Source organism: Lissotriton vulgaris, chromosome 10, assembly GCF_964263255.1.
Source record: "Lissotriton vulgaris chromosome 10, aLisVul1.2, whole genome shotgun sequence".
Lineage (NCBI taxonomy): Eukaryota > Metazoa > Chordata > Amphibia > Caudata > Salamandridae > Lissotriton > Lissotriton vulgaris.
Genome location: NC_141698.1, coordinates 1043377970 through 1043401918, shown reverse-complemented (window position 1 = coordinate 1043401918; position 23949 = coordinate 1043377970). Strand labels below are relative to the sequence as shown.

Sequence of the window (23949 nt, the reverse complement as noted above, 5' to 3'; positions counted from 1 at the left end):
GGTTAGAAGGGTGTTGTGTTGTGTTGTTTTGCGCTTATGTGTAATGTGTTTTATGTCATGCGTGATGGGCAACAAGGTACAGCTTATGTTATGGGAAGCAGCACCAGGGGGTGAGATGGGTAAGGGTATGTGAGAGGGAGACTCACAAACTGTTATTATATTTATGAATTCTCAGCTTAGCCACAGTGATAGTGGAATGATGTGTGCCTGTATACCAAACAGGGTGCTAATCACAGAAGGCCCAGTAATCCACATGGTGACTTGCCTGGAAGCAAAGGCTTTCAATAAATAAACAGATGCCAAAATCACTAGAATGGTAATTGGTGACATAAGCTGTAGCCATGCACTATTTTATTTATTTATTAATTTAGAGGCAGAGATATGGCCTAATGCTAAACAAAAGTACATCTGATGAAGGAAGAAGGAAGCCAAACAGAAATCAAGGCTGACAACCTCAGCAGAAACAACACAAACTGTATAACATCCAAATTCCACCTTATTCTACGGGCCCAAAGGAAGTCAATATTTTTAGCAGGATTTCACACAAGCCTCTCTCAAGCAGCAGAAGGCAGTCAAAAGCAGACAATCACCAGTCAGACGGGTCTTATTCGGATTGTGGTTTAGACCCCAGTCCCCCTGGTACCCTGCACATGGAAAGGTGAGCGACAAAGTGCTTGATAGGTTTTTTGCCCTGAGAGCACAGGAGCAAATTGTGCTGTCTAGTGTTGCATTGTGGCATCACCCCTCCATGCAAGCCCAATATTTTACGTGGAGTCCCAGGGACCCTTGTTCATTCTAGCTAACATGAGGAAACATCCTCATGACCTTTAGGAAATTCCTCCCAGAAATGTCCACCTTCATTATTAGTAGTGAATGACATATCAGGGTAAAAAAGACACAATTGAAGAAAGAAGACTTACCCTGCTTCCATTATTTTGTCTAGGAGAGCATCATGACAGATTTGTAATGCTCAATTTTTTAAATCTTGGCATTGCTCTTATCTGATCCAACAAGACTATGCAATTCCTTTTAAAGATGGTGGATTAAGTGTGTAGGAATACAGTCAGAGGGGGAATATGATGTAATAGGAGCAAGTGCCCTCAAACACCTGTATGCGGGTCATGCTTCATCATCAGGCAAGCCCCTTGTCGGGCCAGCACTGCAATGCCCAATGGGCACCCACAAGGGGGCACTTTACTGGAGATCTTTTCATAGAACTGTTGGACCATTATATATATAGTAAGGAGTTTATATGCTGGACCTAATGACTCCTGGTCTCCCCCCCGTCAGTTGATATAACTGCTCTTCTCTAACCTGAGGGCCTTGTGAAAAAAACTTTTTGTGTGTCTCCACAAGTTAACTTTCCTTCTGATATCCATTGTCTTGGGAAATATTCTGATCGGCTCAGAGGATCGTCACCACCTAATCATTGAAGGAGAAGGTAAGTATAACACTAATTTTGTTGCCTTGTATTATTTCACTGTTAGTTATGAATGAGCTTTCTGATAACCTGTTATATGTATATGTTTGTATTAGGATGTAGGTGAAACAGGGCACATTCTACCAATAACTTCTAGATGTGTACAGGACATAATACGAAGATGGCAATTTCTTTTTTTCACATTCCTGCCCGACCCATATTTTTCTCAAATGGACGACCACATAAAGTTGTGAATATATCGAAGAATAGGACTATCTTTTTGGGGCGATTGGTGGATTTTCATCAGAATAATGCCACTCTGCCACTACCACTTTCAACTGGTCGGACACCAAATGAAAAACCTTGGCATGAAAACCTCTTAAATCTGCAGCATACCTTTACTTTAAGCACACAGATACTTAACTTTACGTAATGAATCAATACCAGGGAGCCACCCAATGAGAATAACCTAGAACTTCGAAGTTACTCTGTTTCACTGGAATTGTCTTTTTATGTACTTATCAATTTACTCCTCATTGTCAGATTGTAATGTTTCCTTTTATCTGTTTTTGATAAGAAATGTATATATTCCTAGCATGGCTTAGATCCACTGTGAGGAGAATATAATCATTCTGAATCCTAAATACGAAAGCTTTTTATCTACAGAACTCTGCTGTCTTTTTTTGTTCTAGTCTGATTTATGAAGCTCTCAAAAAGAATAAAAACGGTATTTGTATCTGAATTCAACTTCATCTTGCTATACCCCGTTCCATATTTTTTACCTGGGATGCCATTCAATTTATTTTCTGCAATGCTCTCTAGTTATTACTATGCACTAATTTGGTAACTCAAAGTTAACTAGGAGTTGGAATAGCCTGTGAGACCTGCGTCTAGCTTTCACATCCATTGTCACTATGTAATCCACTTAATACAGTTTCAAAATTGATAGACGTATTTCATTTGAATATTTATCTGTTAATTCCCGCGACTGATAACAACACTATGTCTCTTCAGCAATGACAAAGATCAATAGTCTTGTGATGTCGGTTTTCTATGATGTCCCTTCTTGTGATGTCACATGCAAATTAGAGGGGCCCACACATTTTCCCTTTCGCCCAGGGCCCCACAATTGCTAGGACCGGCCCTGACCGGGACCCAGCCCACTGGGCCGCCGCACCACCAGCTGGGATCAGCTGCCAGTGACAAGATGAATAATCAGTGCCCGGGAAAGCAGGTAATGTATTAACTAAAATCATCAATTACATCTTTTTAAAATACTTCTCCATAACTGCCACAAAAAAGTTGCTGTTCCAGTCCTGCGCTATATGCACTTACATTTTAGGTGCATTCCGATGTTTGTTTCCTCCCTCAGCCTGTGCCCCAGCCCGGGCCCCCAATAATTGTTGCAGTCGCCTGGCAAAACTAAAACTATCCTACAACACGTGCTCCAAGAGAGGAGAGGCTGAGCCGGTGATGTTTAGGGCAGGCACGCCTCTCTCATACACGGCTAGCAAGGGACTGCAAATCTAATGAGAGCAATTTTTATCATATTCCATGCAGGCTTGAAGCTCATGAATTCTGAGAAAAGGTTCCTATGAATGCACAAAATACAAATATGCATTCAACTGACCAGTTTTGCATTCAGAGGTCTTCACCAGAGTCACGACTAGGGGGAGACTGACTTCTCTACTGTACAGCAGCTGAGAGTGCATGCTGCTGGTTGAGCCAGCGGCAGCTACATTATTTTTTGAAAATTTTTCCTTACCTAGCTGCTACAGTGTAGTTTTATGACTTTACTAGTGAAAAGGTAAGTCGTTATTAAATGAATGCCACAGCAGTGATTTATCACAGCGAAGGTGTTCAATATCCTTGTTGAAAGCACTTGACTGTACCAATCATACATTGCATATTCCCAAAATTACAATTAGTTTACAACGGCACTAGCTTTGTGCCCTTCAATTTCCGAGATTTGTGGCAGTTTTAAGATTTTCTTAGTTTCTTGTTGCTCAAATGGGTGTCATTTCTGAAATGTACATGTTTCCCTCATCTTTACAGCCTGATTTTGCTCGCGAGAAAGTGTCACTCAGTGGTTAAAATGTCACTCATAATTACCCTGAAGTTATAAAAACATCACAGATAGCAATCTAAAACCTTGGCAGCTATGCAGATACGAGCCCAAGATGATGTCAGTGGACAGTTCATAAACCAGAACTTTTACTTGTGTAGCATTCATTTTGGGAAATGTAAGCATCCAGAGCTCGCGGAGTTCAGATAGCCAAGCATGTCCCATGTTGCATGCTAGAGTTTCTCTGCAGCTTTGTTCGGATGGATATGGGTACTCTATGTGGTTGATGTCTTTGGCAAAACACAAGAAAGATGATGATACTGCAGCCGGTAGAAGTATAACGATCGGAAAGTCCCCAAAAAAAGCTTGAGAACTGAGAATGAAAAAAATGACAGAATCAATAAAAATGCTGCTTTAAATTCAGTCACCAAACCAGATCAAATGTTCTTAAAAAGATTCACACCACCAGTTGCTGCAGATGAATTCAAATTGTTTGGGCTATATCTGCCAAATGCGTCCGGTATTGTGAATGTAGCAGCCTCTGAATTTCTGAAGCAGGTTCCATGATGTTCCTTAACAACTCCATGCAATCTGCCAACACCTCGGCAAATCAGAAAACAGCCCACTGCTTTCTTTACTAGATGCCCTAACAAAATTGGGCATCATGCGAATGTACCTGCAATATTTAGAATTTTCAAAGCAAAAGACCCTAAAACAAAAAAACTTTGTTGCCATTGCACGTCATTCTGTTCAGTCAGTCTACTTGGTGAAACAGTGGGTCATGTACTAGGCCTGTGTTCCTAAAAGCCACTCAAAACATCAGAATGGGGTCTAGCTTGCCACAATGGTCTAGAAAATGAGCCTACCTTGTTCCCTCTAAAGAATCACTATACCTAGAAGAATGGGACCCGTCGCTGGTCTTGGAATTGTGCTATATGTGTTTTTTTAAGACCCAGTCCCACCTTTAGGAATCTCTATCAGTCAAGAATAACAATCATATTCCTCATTAAAAGGGGCTCTTCGGCCATTTGGGGTTAAAATTACCCTGTGAACAACAGACATTCTCAGCTTAGAAACGGTCATGCCCACCCAAGCATCACATTTCTCTAAATTATTAGCAAAACAGAAGGCACCAACACATATAGTTGGGGATATCGGTCTTCCACATTACATTCAGGCCCTCGATGTAAGATTTAAATTCCTAAGCACTAGTTCATGGTGAGAATAAAATGGGACTAGTATACTGTGAACAATGCAATTCAAACTGAATCTGAGTGATGGTTCACAACTTTTTCCGGAGCCCTGACACCTGGATGTAGAAAAAGCAACAAAACATTATCAGGCAACACTTATGCACTAGTATTGTCAATGTCATAGGGTTTTTAAACAAAGCTAGTGAAACATCCGGGGACATATGCAAAAGGTTTTAATTTCTGGCAGGATATTCCAAAGCCAGAAACTCCATTGGGAACATTAAACAAGTTTATAAAAAACTGTCCCTAAATTACTGAACTGGCTTGACAACAGCAATCTTCAATCTTGCATGCTAAATGAACAGATATTCCATTTATCTCTGAAACAATCTGTATTAATGATCAGCAGACAAAAAAACTACAAACTTTTCAAATGTAAAAAACGAATCATACCTTTTCATCTTCTTCTTTAGGAACATGTTTATACCAGCAGTCCTCTTTTAAACAACCACGAACCGTATTAAAGTAAAAATGGCAGTATCCAGCAGGCAGCACACTCTTCTCAACTGATTGCCAGCGCTAACATGTTACATAAAAGATCACATTTAAAATCTTGCATATATTTCACATTTTAACATTAAACTAATACTATTTTACAATAAGTATCAGTAAGTAATTTATTGTTGGTATGGGTCAACTATACATGAACCATTTGTAAAAATATGCAAGAAACAGTCCTAGTCCAATGAATCAATTTTCAAACAGCAATGAAATCATACACACAACCTATAAATTCAATAAAATATACATAAGTTAAATTGATATTCTTCTGTTTTTAACCTTCCACAAATAGCATAATGCCCAAACAATTAACCCCCTTCCAAAGTTAACAATCGTACATTTTATGAATTCCATAAACAAATGGTATTATACTTTCAGTAGAATAAAAGAAGACTCAAGTGTTGCCAATAGTACTTTTATTTATCTAGAAGATTTGCCTCAGCCATTATGACTTAAAAGGGAATATAAATGGCAAAAAATATTGAAGGCATGCTGGTAAGCAAAGGTAGGGTTTTCCACTGCGAAACATTAGGGCCCTCAACGTCTATATTGACTAATAATTCTAGTTTGATGCACATACAACTGAAATCAAGGTCTCTAAGATGATATACAACATACTAGAACTACTGAGGGATGCATGTACAAGGGTGGTGAATGACTTCAGCTTTAAAGGTGGAGGAAAGAGGATATCAAAAAAGAAATCACCTTCAATCGATGTTTCCCTACCAAAACGGTTTGTCTTGACCACATATTCGGTCCTCAGGATCTTAAACGAACAAGTTACTTAACTTCATAGACACTTCTTTTTGAGTTGATATGCTATGTAGCTGGAGATTTCTTACCTTACAATACTCCCCAAGCGCCAGACTGGATCCATAAAACATTCCCGAAAAATACTTCAAAGTGCTGGTAGGTGGCACGATGAGGCTCTGAGCTGACCCCACACTACACCAAAGTGACAGAGTGGAAGCACATATTAGTGCTATGCCTCCACGCTGACATCTGGTTCTTGCTTGTCTCTTTCAGTGCACTAAGATACGGAGCAGGAACAATTGGTTGTAGCAGTGTGCAGATTGATAACTTGGGACATTTATAGATGTTAAAAAAAGAGGTCATGCCACAGATTGGGGAAGTCGGAGAACATTGCGGAATCTTCAGTTAGATAGAGGATCAACTAGAATGGTAAGTAACTTGTTCTTCTGACTAATAACCCTAATCACAGATTCTGCACCTTGGAATAGATACCAAACCAGTACATTCCTATGTGGAGAGTCTGTGAAGTGACCTCAGACCAAAACGTCTTGCAAAACCAAGCAGATGAAATGCTCCTCCCTCAGGAGCGGTCTGTCAAGGCAATAGTGCTCTGTGAACATATCCACTAATGCCCACATTGCAGCCTGCAGATGTCAAGGACTGGAACTCTGCGCCAATGCAGTGGCCGAATACTTTGCTCCATGGAATGGGTTTTAAGACATTCGAGTGGCTGCTCCTTGGCCACTGCACAGCAGATCTTAAGGCAGAGGACTATCCGTCTCGAAAGGGTCCTCTACAAACAGCTAAAAGTCAACAAAGTGTTCATTGGAATGCTCAATCTAAAAGTGTAAAGACCTTTTGGGGTCCAGCAGATGAAGCCTCTCCTCCTCTTTTAAAGGGTGGGTTATAGGAGGGGATGAGGGGGGACACAAAAGATAGACAGAATTAAAGCCTGCCCAGCATGGAAAGGCATCCCAACTTTGGACAAGATATCTTGCAGAGTTCTCAACACCAGTTTGTCGGAAAGAAAAGGTTGTGTACAGCTTCTGCATCAACAGTGCCTGAAGATCACTCACACAATAAGCTAAAGTAATTGTAAAGAGGAAGACAGTCTTTAAGGTCTAAAGATGGAGTAAACAGCTATGCATTGGCTCAATGGGCATGCACATGAGAAACATTAGGATCAAATGTAGTTCCTACTGTGCATTACAAACAGTTTGGGAGGAAATGTGTGTCAAACTTTTCATAAACCCCATCCCAAAATGAGATTTTAACAAGGATAGTTGGTCCAGCAGACACAATCAATCAGTGCGTGCTTGTATAGCACGGCTTGCCATCTGAGAGGGTATCTAGGCGCTTGCAGCAAGCCTCATTTGAAGAGCCAGGTCTTGAGCCCCTTTCTGAAGTGGGTCAGGGAGGGAGCGATGCAGAGGGGGAGGGAGTTCCAGCCTTGAAGGGGAGATGGAGCGTCCTCCAGCGTGGCAGTATTATGTACGATGAATCTGCACACGGGCAAGGTGTGCAGAGGTTACTGGGAGGAGGGGTCAGTGGAAATGCAGGCGGTGGTTCATGTAGGCGGGTCCTTGGTCTTGGAGGTCTTTGTAGGCGGGGGTCAGGAGCTTGAAATGGCATCACTTCTAGATTGGACTTCAGTGGATGTCTTGGAGGTGCTGGGTGATGTGGGTTCTCTTGAGCATGTAGAGGGTCAGTCTGGCGGCTGTGTTCTGGATGGTCTTGAGTCTTTGCATGAGTTTGTTAGTGGTGCATGTGTTGAGTGTGCTGCCGTAGTCCAGTCGGCTGGTGATGAGGGTCTGCATCACTGTCTTCCTGGTACTATTGGGGAGCCACTTGAAGATTTTTCAGAGCATGAGGAGCGTGTGGAAGCAGGCTGAGGTGACGGCCTTGATGTGACATGGAGAGTTTGCCGTCAAGGATGATGTAAGAGGACAGGCATGGTCTTTTGGCTTGGGGACTGGGTCCAAGTTCCAACGGCCACCAGGAGTCGTTCTATAGGGCGGTGTGTTGGCAGAAGATCAGAACTTCACTTTTGTCTCTCTTGAGCTTCAGGCAGTTGTCCTTGATGCAGACTGAGACGTTCTTTATTCATCTGTGGAAGTTGATCTTTATCGAGGAGGGGTCGAGTAAGAGGACGAGCTGGGTGTCGTCAGAGCAGGAGATGATGTTGAGTGATCTGACGATGTATGCAAATGGTGTCATGTAAATGTTGAAGAGGGTAGGGTAGAGGGAAGAGCCTTGGGGGACGCCGCAGATGGAGTGCTTGGCTTGTGATGTGAAGGGAGGGAGGCGGATTCTCAGGGTGCATCCCGTGAGAAAGGATGACATCCATCTGTGATGCCAAACTGCAGTAGGCGGTAGATGAGTGTGTGGTGGGAGACTAGGTTTAAGGGTGCATCGAGGTCAAGAAGGATCAGGGAGGCTGATCCTTCTCTGTTGAACAGGTTGCGGATGTTGTCTGTCAAGTCGATCATAACGGTCTTGGTGCTGTGGTTGGTTCTAAAGCCTGATTGGGATTGGTCAAGTAGACTGTTTTTCAACAGTTGCATGGTAAGTTGGGGACCTGGATAGCCTTCTCCAGGACTTGGGTGGGGAAAGGGAGCACAGTGATAAGGCGGTAGAGTTCTGTAGCTCGCTGGGGTCTGCAGAGGGTTTCTTGAGGAGGGGTCTAACCATGCAACAGGAAACGTGGCTGTGGTTATCAATGCGTTGAGGATCGAGGTGAGTTGGAGGCTGATCTTGCCTCTTCCAAGTTTGAAAATATGGTGGGGACTGGGGTTGGTAGTAGCTCTCGAGTGGATAGAGTTCATAATAGCAGTAGTGTTTGGTGAGCTGAGTTGATCCCATGTGGTGAGCAGGTGGTCGTCAGTGCTGCTCGATGTGATGCTGAGGAGGTTGGAGCGCTGGGGATCGAGGTTTTTCTGGATCGTTGCTAGCTTGCTGTGGAAGTGGTTGGGGAGGGCGTCATTGAGTTACTGTGAGGCAGGAATTGAGTTTTTCGGTGGCAGATGGGGAGGTGAACTCTGATGATGGTGAAGAGTTCCTTGGCTTGGGAGAAGCTTGTCTTGTTATGGTAGTGCAGGGCCTTCTTTTTGTGTTTTTTATCTATGTGGTGGTATTCGTTGAGGGCTTATTTGAAGGAGGCTTGGTCGCTGTGGTTCCTGCAGGTTCGCTATTTTCTTTACAGATGTTTGCATCTGCATTTTGTTGTGCTGAGTTCCGGGGTGTACCAGCTGGCTTGTTTGGAGGTTCTGTGCGTCTTGGATGTTTTGGTTGGAGCTACTTGGTCGGTGGCGCTGGGTATCTAGTCATTTAAGTTCTGTATTTCCTGATCTAAATTTGTGGTGTTGTGGGGCTGTGTGTTGAGGGTGTTGGTCCACTGTTGTTGAGTGACGTTGGATCAGCTGCAGAGAGGGGCGCTGATGTGGTTGTGGGTGGTGCAGGCCGGTCCAGCAAGGGTGAAGTGTACAATGGAGTGATCAGACTACATGAGTTCCGAGGTGTGACTTTATCGGATTCTGTTGCTGGACGTGAAGATGGGGCCACCGTGTGTACTGCTGTATGCGTGGGGTTGGTGACTAGCTGTTTGAGACTAAGTTGTAAAATCTTTCCAGGAGGGCCGTGTAGTTGGCGTCAGCGGAGTCATTATGGTGGAAGTTGAGGTCTCCCAGGAATATGTAGAGTTCTGATTTGATGGTGAGTCGGATGACCAATTCAGCGAAGGCGCTGCGAAGTGTGGTCTATGGTCCTGGCGGTCTGTATGTGAGGGAAAATTTGATGGTGGTGTCATCATCCGTGTGGAGCTGAAAATTCATACGTTCCATGATTGGCATTGTTTACATCGTCGGTAATGGTATAGGTGATCAATTCATTATGTACAATTGCAATGCTCCCTCCATATTTGTTGGTGTGGTTGCGGTGTTTCATCTTATAGGCGCTGGGAGTTGCCAGGGCTAAGTCCAAGGGTGACGTGGAGGTGAACCAGGTTTCTGTAATGAAGGTCATGTCGGGGGTGAGGGTGGAGATGATGTATCAGACTTTGGTGCCGTGTTTGCAGAAGGATCTTGCATTGATCAGGAGGCAACTGAGTTGATGCAGTGGGTTCTCAGTCGGCAAAGACGGCAAAGTGCTGGATGCTGCGGAAGCGTTCACTACTGGAATGGAGGTGAAGCATCAGTGGACACAGGTGAATGTTCCCAATGTGGAGCGGGGGAAAAGCCTAAAGGGATGACAAATAACCTTTAACAGTTGCTACTACAAGGCCTTGGTAGGCCAAAGACAAAGTAAACAAAAGAACATCCAACAGCTTGAATTGTAAAGAGTCAATCCTACGAATACCACACCATGCCAAAACCTTCCTCCATCCCCCGGCAGTATATGGATTTTATGGACGAGCGTCTGGCAGAGACAATGACATTTACCACTTCGGTCGGTAGATCTACTCTACTTAACTGCCACATCTTAATCTCCATGCATTGAGGTTTAGATTTCACAGGTTTGGGTGAAGAATTCTACTCTACTACTCCGACAGAAGACCCCCTTGAATTGGTAACCTGAGGACAGATGCAGAAGTTTCAGGTACAGCACTTTTTTGGTCCAATCTGGAACCACTAGGATGACTTGGGACAGGTTGTTTCTCATCTTTTTCAGAACTTGGAGCAGGAGAGACAGAGGCAGAAAAGTGCACTGGAGTCCATTACACCTGGAACAGATATCCTAACGAATGTTCTCACGTAAACTCCAACACAAGAACCTTTTGACAATTAATATTTTTGATGGTGGTGAAAAACTCTAGCTAGGGTTTTCCCTAATTCCGGCAGATACCTTGCACCACCTCACATCAAGTCGACATTAGTCGTTCACCAGTTGCCATCTGCTAAGCTTGTCTGCTCTGGAATTTAAGAACCCTGCTAGGTGGTTCCCGAACAGGAAGATGCTCTGATGCTCTAACCAATTTCAGAGACTCCGAGCCTACTCTTTGCAATCCCACATGGCAGTGGTGTTATCCATGAGAACCTGCATCCGCCTGCCTCTGATAGATGGTAGGAAGGTCTTGAAGTCCAAGGGAATTGTTAGTAAGGCCAGACATTTTATATGGAGTTGGGCTTCCATTGAAGACCAATGTTCTCTGATCGTTACTTACTCAGATGACCTCTTCAACCCAGCAGTGATGCTTTTGTCACCATTGTCAGCTATGGCTGGGAAAGAGCAAAGGGGTTTGCCGCTGGACCAACTGCCATTAAATAGCCACCACTGCTTATCATCTCATTCAAAATGTGTATGTTATCTAATAGATGTCCTTGGCATTGGCAAGGAGGATGCAAGAGGCTAAAAGGCCAAAAAGCCTCAGAGCTGCTCTCGCTGAGATTCAAGACTAAGGCTGAAATATTAGGATCACGGCCCAAATGTCCTGGACTCATTACAACAGAATGAAGGTCCTTCACTGTACTGGATCCAGGACAGCTCCAATTAAAGACAGCCTTTGCGAAGGAGTAAGGTGTGACTTTGTTGAGGTCCAGGCTCAACAAACCGATGTCAAGAGGTTTGCCGCCACCTGGAGGTAGACTAAGAATGACTCTGGCAAGCTGGTCTTCAACAGCCAGTTACCAAGGTAAGTGAAAATTGGTATCCTTGACTTCAGAAAATGAGCAACGATGACCGCCATAACTTTTGTGCACACCCAAAGAACAATAGTGAGGATAATGGAGGCAGAAGGAGATGATGGACGGAGCGCTGAAACTTTTCAGATACTCACCCCCAGTTACAGATTTGGTTTGAATCCATCATTGTTCTTTAGCTCACTTCGCCACCCCAGTTCAGACACATCTACATGCAAATCAATCTTGACCTTGTGCCTCATAGGAACAGTCCAGCCCGAACTACCAAGCCATGCCTTCTCTGGACCGGAAACAAGCATCCTGGGACTGGTTTCGGGCTAACAGCCCTCATCAGCCAGGCTAGCTTGAATTCAGTTGAAAAATGAGCTAAAAGAGCATGAATAACTGAAATTGTTCATTGCCTATCCTGAACCACAGGTTAACTCTGTGGGACTGCAGGGCAGGTATACAAAAGTAAACGTCATACAGGTCCGAGGACCCCATCCAGTTGCGCAGGTCCAAGACATACATCATCTGGGCCAACATGAGCATTTTGAATTTGCCCGTCCGCAGGAAAGTATTCAGGGTTCAAAGGATGAAAATAGGCACATATCTAAACAAGGAATTGTGAGAGTAGCAACCCACTCCTATTCTCAAGTCTGGCACTGTGTCGATACCTTCTTAAGAAAGAAAAACTTACACCTCTTGCAACTGAATGGACAGGTCTTCTGAAATTCGCTCTGATGTAGGAGGAAGATTTGCAAAGCAGAAAGAAAGAGTAAGGCATTGTCATGCTCAATGATTTGAAACGCCCATCTGTCACAACTGTTGGATCGCCAATGTTGCTCGAATAGCTGGCTGGGTGTCCCTCACTTAATGTAACATCTGACTTTATGGTGTTTTTGCGAACACGCGCTCCTCCGGCCAAACATGTATTTTTGGGGCCAATCTCCCGAGACCATTGTGGGGTCACTGCCTATCTGTGGGTTCGATCTGGGTTTTCCTGTTCACGCGGAGATTTAACTTTGTTATTATATGTACATGTATCATGGGGGACATCAACCTTATAAATCAATATCAAAACCACCCTGGAAGATAGTGCACCACTATTGGCAAGATAATGCGTTCTTGCCACAGGGGGAGGAGACTGGGAGGTCTGGTGCGCTTGAAGCCCTACATATTGTCTGTCACACACAGGTTCCAGCCTAAAATGGACTTAGGTGGTTGCATCAGTCACAGGAGAAGTTGTTGTCGTCCAAGTGCCAACCCCCTTAGAGTAGCTTCTGAATTTCTTAACTAGTGAGGAAAAGGTTTGACAAGGGGTCAAAAGACTCACAAAGCTTCCATGATCCTTCTTTTCTCAAAACGCTACAAGGCAGATTCAGATTTTTTGCAGAACAGTTGTGGGCCATTAGAAAAGACTAAATCTCCAGAAGACCCAGTGCAGCACATCCACACATTGCAGTGGAGCACCACACTGGTGTAATTTGCCCTTCCCTGATAAGGAGTGGTATCAAGGCCAGCACAATCAATTATTGGACTGCATCCTATTCATACTGACTTGTTTGTGCCTTTGAGGCCCTAAGATCTTCAGGAAACACCAGCAACATCACTAAGAACATGCCTCTTTTTTATGGTCATACCCAAAGGTTTTGGACTGATGCAGCTGGTTTATCGACTCAGAGTGCACGGAGGCACTGGCATAATCTCACTTACTTGCGAGCCCCTGGTAGAAGATGCCCACAGAATGTAAGTTTGAGGGTCACACCAGGGACTGCAGCACTGGTTGTGCCATATTGTGCATGCCCAGGTACAATGAGACTCGTAGTCTGCCACCACAGACTGGAAGGGCCGTTTTCAAACTGCAAACTTGACTTTGCCATCTTAAGTAGTGGCAAAGCCAAGTCCTTCCTTTTTAATATATGTAAGTCACACCTAAGGTAGGCCTATGAAGCCCTAAGACAGGGTGCTGTATATTACAAAAGCAGGATGTGTTTTACATCTTCCAAAAGTGAATGAATGAATGATGTGACTTGTAAAGCGTGAGGCTACTATTAGAGCTTTTCGGCACTAGGTAGCCCACTCCAAGAGGAAAGTAGGCAGATTTTACTCTTAAACAGATGGGTTTTTAATTGGTTACGATACGACTTTTGGTCTGGCATGCATCTAATGGGGAATGGAAGAGCATTCCAGTGTTTGGCAGCACGGACTGAACAGGCCAAGTCACCCCATGTCTTCTTTTTGATACAAGGTATTGTCAAGAGATGAGCTATCTGCTAACAGAGGGGTCTTTGAGGGCAGTACCTTTATAGTCTTATCTGGAGGTAGGTGGGACCGATTTTGTAGTAGACTGCATGCGCTACCATCAGTGCTTAGAAGATAACCCTTTTTTCACAGGGAGCCAGTGTACCTTGCGTGCCATGCCTGCAACACACTGCCTGAGACCTGGGTAAGACATCCCTCTAGCAGGGTGTACTAGACTACAGGTGAGGGTACAGCTGCAGGAGCCCCGTCCATTCTTCAACATTGTAAGTGCAGTAAAGCCCCAAAGAGTACATGGTCTGAGAGTTGGTCATTACGAACTCCACAGCTCCATAATGGCTTTACTGAAACCTGGGAATTTTGGTAGCAAACTTCTCAGCACATTAAATCCCACACTTGCATCAGTGTAGTTTATTGTAAAATACACTCACAGGGGGGCGTGGCCAAGATGGCGGCGGAGTAGGACGCCTTTCCGAGCCGCTCCGGCGCTGATCCGACAAAGCTTCTAATCGCACGATCCTGAGGGGGCGAATCCGCCTCAAAAGTAGTGGGAAGGTCTGCCTCACGTAGCGGTCTGCTCTGGTGCGGTTGCTGGAGCGGTGGGGCCCCGAGCTCGCCCTTGAGATCGATCAGACTCCGCGGCCTGTACGACCCCGGCCTTTCCTGATCTCAACACCAGGCACAGGAGGAAGGCGGAGCCCCGGAAGTCCCGCCTGGAGACGTCGGAGCTAGCAGAAGGCGCTGGGACGCTTAGAGTCATCGGGCCGGAGGTCTGGCGACGGCTGTGACTTGGAGCCCCCGGGCCCGCAAGGAGTGCGGAATCGCGGGTCTTGGTGTTCAGGACCCTGCAGCGGTTGCCGGGGGGTGGAACGTGACATTTGCACTCTGTAGGTGATGACCTGAGCGGTAGCGATCTCCCTGCCTGGAGGTAGTGGGCGACACCGGACCAACGGATCCCGGCGAGACCGGAGCCACGTGGGGACCGGAGGAAGCTTGGGGGTCATCGACGGCACTTGCACGTGGCCGCCATTGGACTCTTGCTCGCCTGCGCACGTGTGGGACCGCGGCTCGTACTGCAGTACGCGTGGAGCTTGACAAAGCTGCGGACTGTAAGGTGAACTCTGGTGCTCGAGTTTGGACGCCCGTGCCAGCCTAGGCCGAGCACCGCAGACCGCTTTCGAGTTTGGTCACGAGGCGCGTGGTCGGGACGCGGTGAGCCGCCATGTCTAACGCGCAACGCAAGCGGGGCCAGTTAAAGGACATTGCCCAGAAATCCTCCCAGCACCCGGCGTCCCCTGGAGCTAGTGGGTCTTCGAAGCAGTCGGATGACGAAGCACCGGCGACGAAGGCCTTCATGACTGAACTCTTTGCCTCTATTAAGGAGGACATCTCCGAGCGCAACTGGCCTCCGATTTGCGGGAGGTGCGCAGAGACGTTGACGGCTTGGGTGAGAGGGTGGCGACCGTGGAGGACCGTGACCTGAGTGTGGCCACCGATGTGCACTTGCTGCAGCAGGATATCATTCGCCTCACCGAGCAAAACCTGGACCTGCAGTTGCACACGGAGGACTTGGAAAACCGCTCCCGTAGAAACAACATCCGTATACGGGCGGTGCCATGGGACGGTGAGGCGGGGGACCTGCGGGGATATGTCCAGGAATTATTCCTCGAAATATTGGATGAAGAGGACACAAAGGAGATTCAAATGGACAGAGTGCATAGGGTAGGGTTGCCCCGGCGCGGCGGGGCCCCCCCCCCGATATCCTTGTGTGCGTCCACGATTTTCAGCTTAAGGAACGGATCCTCCGCAAGGCCAGAACACTCACGTCGCTACAATTCCGGGACCACCGTCCCCAGCTGTACCAGGGTCTGGCGGCCTCTACTCTGCAGAAACGGCGTGAGTTCCGTCCGGTGACCGCATTCCTGAGAGAACGGAGCATCGCCTATTCCTGGGGCCATCCGTTTAGGATCATCTTCCGGTGGCAGAATCGTCTTGCTCAAATCCGCACGCTTCAAGCAGCGAAGGAACTTCTGGGCCTGGAGGACGTGCCGCCATCACAGGCCGCGACTGCCTCTCCATCTCGGAGGCGCCACCGTTCATCTTCCTGGCAGAGGGTGGGTGGTTCACCTGCCCGACAGCGACCGGACCTCTCTACCAGCTTACAAGAGCGGGGCAGCGCTGTGGCGTCGGTGGCGTCGGCCACATTAGATGACTCGCAGCACAGCTCCGGAGCGGCATGACCTCCTCATCTTGATGGATCGGCGCCGGAGTGGTTCGGGCCTTCTGGTTGAGGGGTGTGAAAGTACTCTTGGAGGAGACACCCTCGACTATGGCCATGGGGGATAGTGTACTGGTCCCTCCGGCCTGCTTCCTGGACGGAAGGCCTCCTACAGACTTCGGCCTTCTGGACATGATGAGTACTGATTCTGTAATTGGTTTTCTGTTTCTGCTTTTGTTTTTGGTTGAGTCTAGGTTGGTGCGGGGATGGGAGTTGGGGAGTTCGGGATGTTGGGGGGGGGCCCATGACGGTTGGACTGGGGGGGCGTTTGAGGTGTGGCTGCGGGTGTGCGTGTACATTAGTGTTGGGGATGTTGTTGCACTGGTAGACTGGCGATTGCTGGTCATTGCTTATGAGGGGGCTGGCCTGGCTGTGGGGAGGGGGTCACTTGGCGTACTGAGAGCGGTTCCTGGGGTTCATCTTTGTTATGCCGATTAGTATAGGGACGTGGAATATTAAGGGCATGAATTCACCACAGAAGAGGCAGAAGGTTTTGAAGTATGTAGTGGACCACCACCTTGATGTTGTTGGACTGCAAGAAACACACTTGGCACGGAAGGATGAGATGAGGCTCCGCCATAGGGCCTATCCCATTATTTATAGGTCTTCCGCTGCTACGAAACATAGGGGCGTGGCACTCCTCTTCAGAGCTGCATTGCACTTTCAACCTGTGGAGGTCCGTCACGACAAGGAGGGCCGGTGGCTCATGGTTAAAGGCCTTATACAAGGGCGATTGTGCACTTTTGTGGTGGTGTATTTGCCCAATGCTGGCCAGAATAAGTACTTGCAGGACCTGTTGGTGCGGGTGGGTGACTTTGCAGAAGGGCACTTGTTTCTGTTGGGGGATTTCAATTTGGTGTGGGACAGGGATCTGGACAGCTCAGGGGGCCATAGGGCGGGTACAGGGGTGTTTTCTGGTTCCACGCAGCAAGGGGTGGGGGAGCTGGGTCTAGTTGATGGCTGGCGTTTTTTTCATCCTTCTACGAAGGAATATACATTCTTTTCACATGTGCATCACTCCTATTCCCGCTTGGATTACATTTTCCTTAGCCAGTCCCTTCGCGGGAATGTGCTGGATGCCGCCATTCTTCCGATCTCGGTGTCGGACCACAGTCTCTTGGTGCTCAATCTTCGTTGGTCGCCGCCTGACGCTACGTGTCGGAAGTGGTATTTTCCAGCGTCGGTGGTCAGGGACGATGTATCTAACCAGGCATTGCGCCTTGCTATCCGCGAATTCTTTGACCTCAACCCTCCGTCGGACACCTCGTTGGCGACCACGTGGGACGCTTTTAAAGCAACTATCAGGGGCACGTGCCTAGGTCTCAACTCGCAGCTTAACACACTACGGAGGAAGGAACGTGAAGCCTTGGAGGCTGAGGTACTCGAGCTCGAGCGGGCTCACAAAAGCAACCCCTCGAGAGTGACCCTCCGCCCGTTGACGGCGGTACGGGGCAAGTTGAAGGCACACTATGCTAATAGGGCTGAGCTTACTCTCCTGCGACTGGGGCGTCAATCATACTCTTGCGGCAACAAGATCGGCAGGCACTTGGCGCGACAATTGCGGGACAGGAGAGAGAGGGAATACGTAGGGGGGATTAGAGACTCCGCGGGAGTGCTACATCACCGCGACGGGGTGAAGGCGGACATTTTTGGACGCTTTTACGCCGATCTGTACACGGGCGACGCCCTGGACGCTGCGTCGCAACGGGAGTTTCTACAACGCTTACCGCTACCACAGATCTCTAGTGAATGGAACAACGTGTTGGAGGCGCCGATCTCGAGGGAGGAGGTTCTCTCCGCCATCAAAAATTTGAAATTGCATAAGGCCCCGGGACCAGATGGGTACACGGCGGTCTTCTACAAGACGTATGCGACTGAGCTGTGTGATTTTCTGGTTACCCTCTTTAATGATATGGCGACCTCCGGAGTGAACGCAGGGACTATGGCAGAGGCGGTGATTACGGTCTTGCCGAAACCGGGGAAGGATCTGGAGCAATGTGCTTTGTTCCGTCCCATAGCCTTGCTTAACATAGATGCAAAGCTTTATTCGGCGATTCTGGCCAGCCGTCTCCAGGACCTGCTTCCGGCGATCATACACCCGGACCAGTCCGGCTTTATTAAGGGCCGCCAGACTCACGACAATACCCGTAGAGTAGTCCACCTTATCGAAAAAGCGGACAGGTTCCGCATCCCGGCCATACTGGTGGGTCTAGACGCAGAGAAGGCCTTCGATCGAGTGGATTGGGGCTTTCTATTTCACACGTTGCGAGCATTCGGCTTCTCTGATAAATTCATTACTATGGTACAGGCGAATTTTTGTAGCCCACGTTCGAGGGTGACGGTGAATGGCCATCTGTCGGCCTTTTTTCCACACTCACGGGGCACCAGGCAGGGGTGTCCCCTCTCCCCCTTGTTATTCGCGCTCAGCATTGAGCCCCTGGCAATGGCGGTGAGGGAACATGAAGGAGTGAAGGGCATACCGTTCACGGGTGAGCAACTCAAGATTTCCCTATTCGCGGACGATGTCCTGCTTTCGTTGGCTGATCCTGCCGGTTCCCTACCTTGTGTCCGGAATATTCTGCTTGAATTCGAGGGAATAGCTGGCTTCAAGGTTAACTATGGCAAATCTTACATTCTGAATCTGACCTTGTCTCAGGCCGATGTTGCTCAGGTGAGGCCATTGACGCCGTTGGCTTGGGCCTCGGGCTCGATTCTCTACCTGGGAGTTCACTTGACTCCTACGGTGGGTAGGTTGTTCGCGGCCAACTTCCCGCCCCTGCTGGCAAAGACGCGGGCCGAGTTGGAGAGATGGAAGCCTAAATTCCTGTCCTGGTTAGGTAGGGTGCACGCGCTTAAAATGGTTCTCCTCCCCAAATACTTGTATCTCTTCCAGGCCCTGCCTATCCCACTGGAAAGCTCTTTCTTTCGGCAACTCAAAACGATGATCTTGAAATTTGTTTGGCAAGGGGGTCGGGCGCGCTTGTCGTTCGCACTCCTGCGCTGGCCGTAATCTGAAGGCGGGGTTGGTCTCCCAGACCTGCACTATATTATAAAGCTGCCCAATTGAGGGTCATGTTGGAGTGGTCGCAGCAGCTCTCCGAGAAACACTGGCTACATATGGCCCGATGCGTGGCGGGTCGGTCCATCTGGGATTTAGCCTGGAAGCCGAAGAGAGACCGTAAAGTGAATGCGTACCTCAGTACTCCCACGGGTACTACGCTGAAAGTATGGGACACTTTGGTGGGCGATGAGAGGTGGACGACCTTCCCATCTCCGTTCACTCCATTGCACTTCAACCCGGCCTTCCCGCCGGCACTTGACATGGGGCCCTTTGACGCGTGGAGAGAAGGTGGATGCAGGGCGCTGCTCCATCTGTTTCACGGCTTTGAGCCTCTCAACTTCGCTAATTGCATGCGGGATTACCAGGTGCCGCAAACTGATAACTACAGGCATATCCAACCACTACATTGGGCCACGTCACCGGGAATGAGGGAGGCAGCTACGCGGCCTCCTTCTGAATTCGAGGCGTTCTTGCTGAAGACGTCCACCATGAAGGGAACCATCTCCTTCCTATACCGACTGCTGCTCCGATCTGCTTTGTCTCCTAGGCTGCGTTACATGGAACAGTGGGAGGAAATGGTGGGGAGGGACATTACCGATGAGGAATGGTCGGCACTGTGGAGGGATCTGACCCAATTCAACCACTCGATCCACCTGAGGGAGGCACATTTAAAAACTCTCATGCAGTGGTATATGGTTCCGGCCCGGCTTCATCGTATTTACCCGGCTACCTCAGATAGGTGCTGGAGGGGCTGTGGCCTTCTGGGGGACTTCCGCCACATTTGGTGGGATTGCCCAATCATCAGACCATTCTGGGATGAGATTCTCTCTCATATCAAAGATATTTTGCGATACCCTATTGAAAACTCTTTGGCTTTTGTACTCCTGGGCCTACGGGACCCCGGTCTTGAGCACCAGACACGCGCGGATAAGAAGATTCTTTGGCTTTGCTTGGGTGCAGCCAAGCTTACTCTGGCGGCAGCTTGGAAGCGGAAGGAGGCACCGGCGATCTCCCTTTGGCATGCGAGACTGTGGAGGCTTCTGAGTCTGGAGAGAATGGCGGACATCTTCCTCGGCAATTACAAAAACTTTAAGCACATATGGGGCTCCTTGGTGTCCTTTTTATCCACTGGTTTGCCATCGGCGGTGTGCCCAGAATCATTGAGGACCTTGCATCTCTTTCAACTGTAGTGTGCATGCTGAATGAATGGGGGGTATGTGTGTCGCCGTCATGGGGGGTAGAGGGGGGGGGGGGGGTAAGGGGAGTTGTGTTTTTTCTTTTTGGTCTTGCACCCGGGGCACCTTATCCCAGCGGACGATGCCTTTTTTTGTGCTTTTTGGACCTGCTTGAAGGGACTATTTGATTTTGTAAAAACCTTGCTCCTATGGGGCAATGTATATAGCTACTCCTTCCCAGCGAATGTACGGACCTATTGCCTAATCTATCTGTCAGCATCGCGTCGCTGCCTCTGTCCTGATTTCTTCTATTTCCCCACTGCGTGGGATTATTTGTGCTCCCGGTGTGCTATGTTTTATGTTTGTTCCTTTTGTTCACTGCAAAATAAAAAATTTACACAAAAAAAAAAATACACTCACAGGACATCTTAAAAATGATCCCAGAAAAAAACACCAGAACTGGTATGGTTCCTGAATGGCTACCTGCGATTTGTCTATACCAGACAGGTTTCTGGACCCCTGGGTAGCCGGCTTCCGCTCTCTGGGTCCAGAAACATAGCCCATCCTGGGCAGAGGAGTCATGCCTCCTCCTCCAGGATAAGATGGACTGGGTTCACAAAGGGGGAGCTTCAAAGGAATGTCACCTTTGTTTGCTGACCCTGCCTTTTGCTACCCCCAGCAACTGGCTCCCACTGGTTCTGGCCCCCAATTTGGGTGGGAGAATGGGTGGGATAACCAAGTTAGGAAGAGAGGTGTGCCCACCTTTGCCAATCTCACCCCTCAGGTGGAGGAGGCGAGGTGAAGCACACATCTCAGTCCCCTCCCACTGGACGGTGTCATGATAGGGAGTATACTCACCCCCAAGGAAGGCACCTATTGGTCCCAACTTGCACACACCTGCAACGCCCCTTAATTTAGTATTTAGGGTCGACAACCTTGCCTTCTCAGATGGAAGAAGAAGGACCGAAGAGCTATGCTGAGCAGGAAAGTGGACAACAACTGCTTCGGCCCCAGCCCTACCGGCCTGTCCTGAATTCAACCAGCTGGTGTGTAGTTCTCACTAATCCGTAGGACCTGCACGTTTGTTGAAAAACAAACTTTGGGTGAGGTGCCTAGACTGATTCCGAGCACCCCCGCAGGATATGTTGGCCTAGAGACCAGCTAGCTCACAGTGCCACCATAAGCCCCCTTACCTTCCCAGGAATGAATGGTTTCTGGCAAACAATGAACATGACAACCCTTACCCTGCAGGGATCGTGGAAACAGATCAGAACCTTTCACTCAGTCAATCATGCTTACTAATACTCAAGCGAAATATACAGAATACACAATGGAGAGAGTAGCAGATGAGGGTGATTACAAGCACTAAAAGAGTAAATAGCAGATATAGGTCTACCATGGTGGTATATATATATATATTTATCGAACACACTCCTGGTTACATAAACTCATCCACGGAAGAACCAGAGTCGGAGCCCAAGTCTGATGCGGTGCTGTCAAGTTTATTTAGCAAAGGAAACACCCAACGCGTTTCGAGATCCGCCGATCTCTTTCTCACGGGTGGAGTTTACCAGTACCAACATTCATTTAAAGCAACATGGTGTTTTTAGCAGTACACTGAGTGTAAACGATGCAGAACTTTTGCAATCAGTACAATTATTAGCAGGTTGTGAAAATGTACATGATGATGCCTTGTTTAACTTAGTTGGTACTGAGAATTCGATTGATATCAGTAGTGGCAGTGGTTTCAATCCAAGATCGGTGTTTGTTCCACAAATTGCAAATAGCTACATTGACAGTTTCGAACAAGGAATGATACAGGAAATGAGACATATGGACAAAGTGAAGCCAAATATAAAAATGAATTGGAACCTCAACAGAAAACAGTACTTTGCCTTAAAGGAAATGGAGAATTGGGCGGACGTGGTTATTAAAAATAGCGACAAAGGTGGGAACGTGGTGGTCTGGCCAATCGATATGTACCTTAAAGAAGGTCTGGCACAGTTATCTGATAAGTGCAATTACGCCAGAGCGAACAAAGAGGACTATAATATGTCAAAAAATGCTTTTGGTGATAAGTTGCGGGATTGGAAAGCTAGGGGGTTGATTGAGGACGATGAGTTTTCTTACCTCTATGTGAAATATCCTAAAATACCTGCATTGTATTTGCTCCCTAAGGTGCACAAAAACCTTCAAGTACCCCCAGGCAGACCAATCGTTTCTTCAGTTGGTAGCATGTATGAAAATACCAGTAGATATATCGACCACTTTTTACAGCCTTATGTAACCAGTCTGCCATCCTATGTCAGGGACTCCTCAGATTTTTTGAGTATTATCAAGGATATTGTATGGAGTCCTGAGTACTGGCTGGTAAGCTTTGATGTTGCCAGCCTGTACACCAGCATGCCTGAGGAATTGGGGGTGGAAGCATGTAAATTCTATCTCAGAAACAGATCGGTTTCATTTTTGTCACATACTAACATGCTACTGGACATGATATGGGAATGCATGAGTAACAATTACTTCATTTTCAATAAACTATGGTTCAGACAAATCCAGGGGGTGGCGATGGGTACTTGCTTTGCCCCCAGCCTAGCTTGTCTATACCTGGGCTGGTGGGAGGAGTTAGTGGTGAAGGAGATCTCCCACTATAGTGCCCACGTCATCCTCTGGAAAAGGTACATTGACGACATTTTCTGTGTTTGGCACGGCACGCTTGACCAGATACAAGAATTTGAATCTATTCTAAACAGAAATTCTTTGAATTTGAAATTTACTAGTGTAATCAGTCAAAAGGAATTAGAGTTCCTGGACATTAAGCTTGAGGTTGATGAGGGGAAACTAACAAGTACTCTATTCCGCAAATCCACAGCCGGAAATAGCCTGCTTCACGCAGGGAGTGGACACCCCCCAAGCCTCATACGTAGCATCCCTATGGGCGAACTTATCAGGGCCAAAAGAAACTGCAGCTCGGCAGAAGGATTCGCCAAAGAGAGCCAGGTCATGACAAAGCGATTCTCTGAGAGGGGGTACAGTGGAAAAATAATACAGCAGGCCCTTACCAGAGTTAATGCCATGGACAGGGAAGAATTGTTGGTCCCTAAACAACGTAAGGTTGATGAGAATGCAAATGCTACTTACCAGTATGCATCTGTTCTTGGCATGTAGGGCTGCTGATATTCATATCTGTGCATAGTCCGCCACCTAGTGTTGGGTCCGGATGATTGCACATTGTTGTCCTGGAAGAGTCTTCGAAGTATCACGAGATAGGTGGCTCCTCCCCTGGACTACAGTGCGCATGGGCATCGCCTCCATCCCCAGATTGTTTTTAGCCATTGGCAGAGATGGAGTAAAGAAAGTGAGTGATGACCATGCTATGAGCATATGTGTATATGAATGAATACTGCAGCTGCTACAGGCGCCGGGGAGGAGGGTGGGCGATATGAATATCAGCAGCCCTACATGCCAAGAACAGATGCATACTGGTAAGTAGCATTTGCAGTTCGAGGCATGTGGGCTGCTGAATTCATATCTGTGCATAGAATACATAGCAGTCCCTCCATTAACGG

The 23949-nt window shown here is 47.5% G+C and overlaps 1 protein-coding gene across 1 annotated transcript in view; it reads right to left on the bottom strand.

The window, feature by feature from the left end:
- Nucleotides 1-23949, bottom strand: part of TOPAZ1 (testis and ovary specific TOPAZ 1) — a 1918280-nt gene that overhangs the window by 1201676 nt on the left and 692655 nt on the right. Inside the window, exon 8 of the mRNA XM_086942092.1 lies at nt 5132-5257. Coding sequence (XP_086798218.1) covers nt 5132-5257 — 126 coding nt within the window. The remainder of the gene's footprint in view (nt 1-5131; nt 5258-23949) is intronic.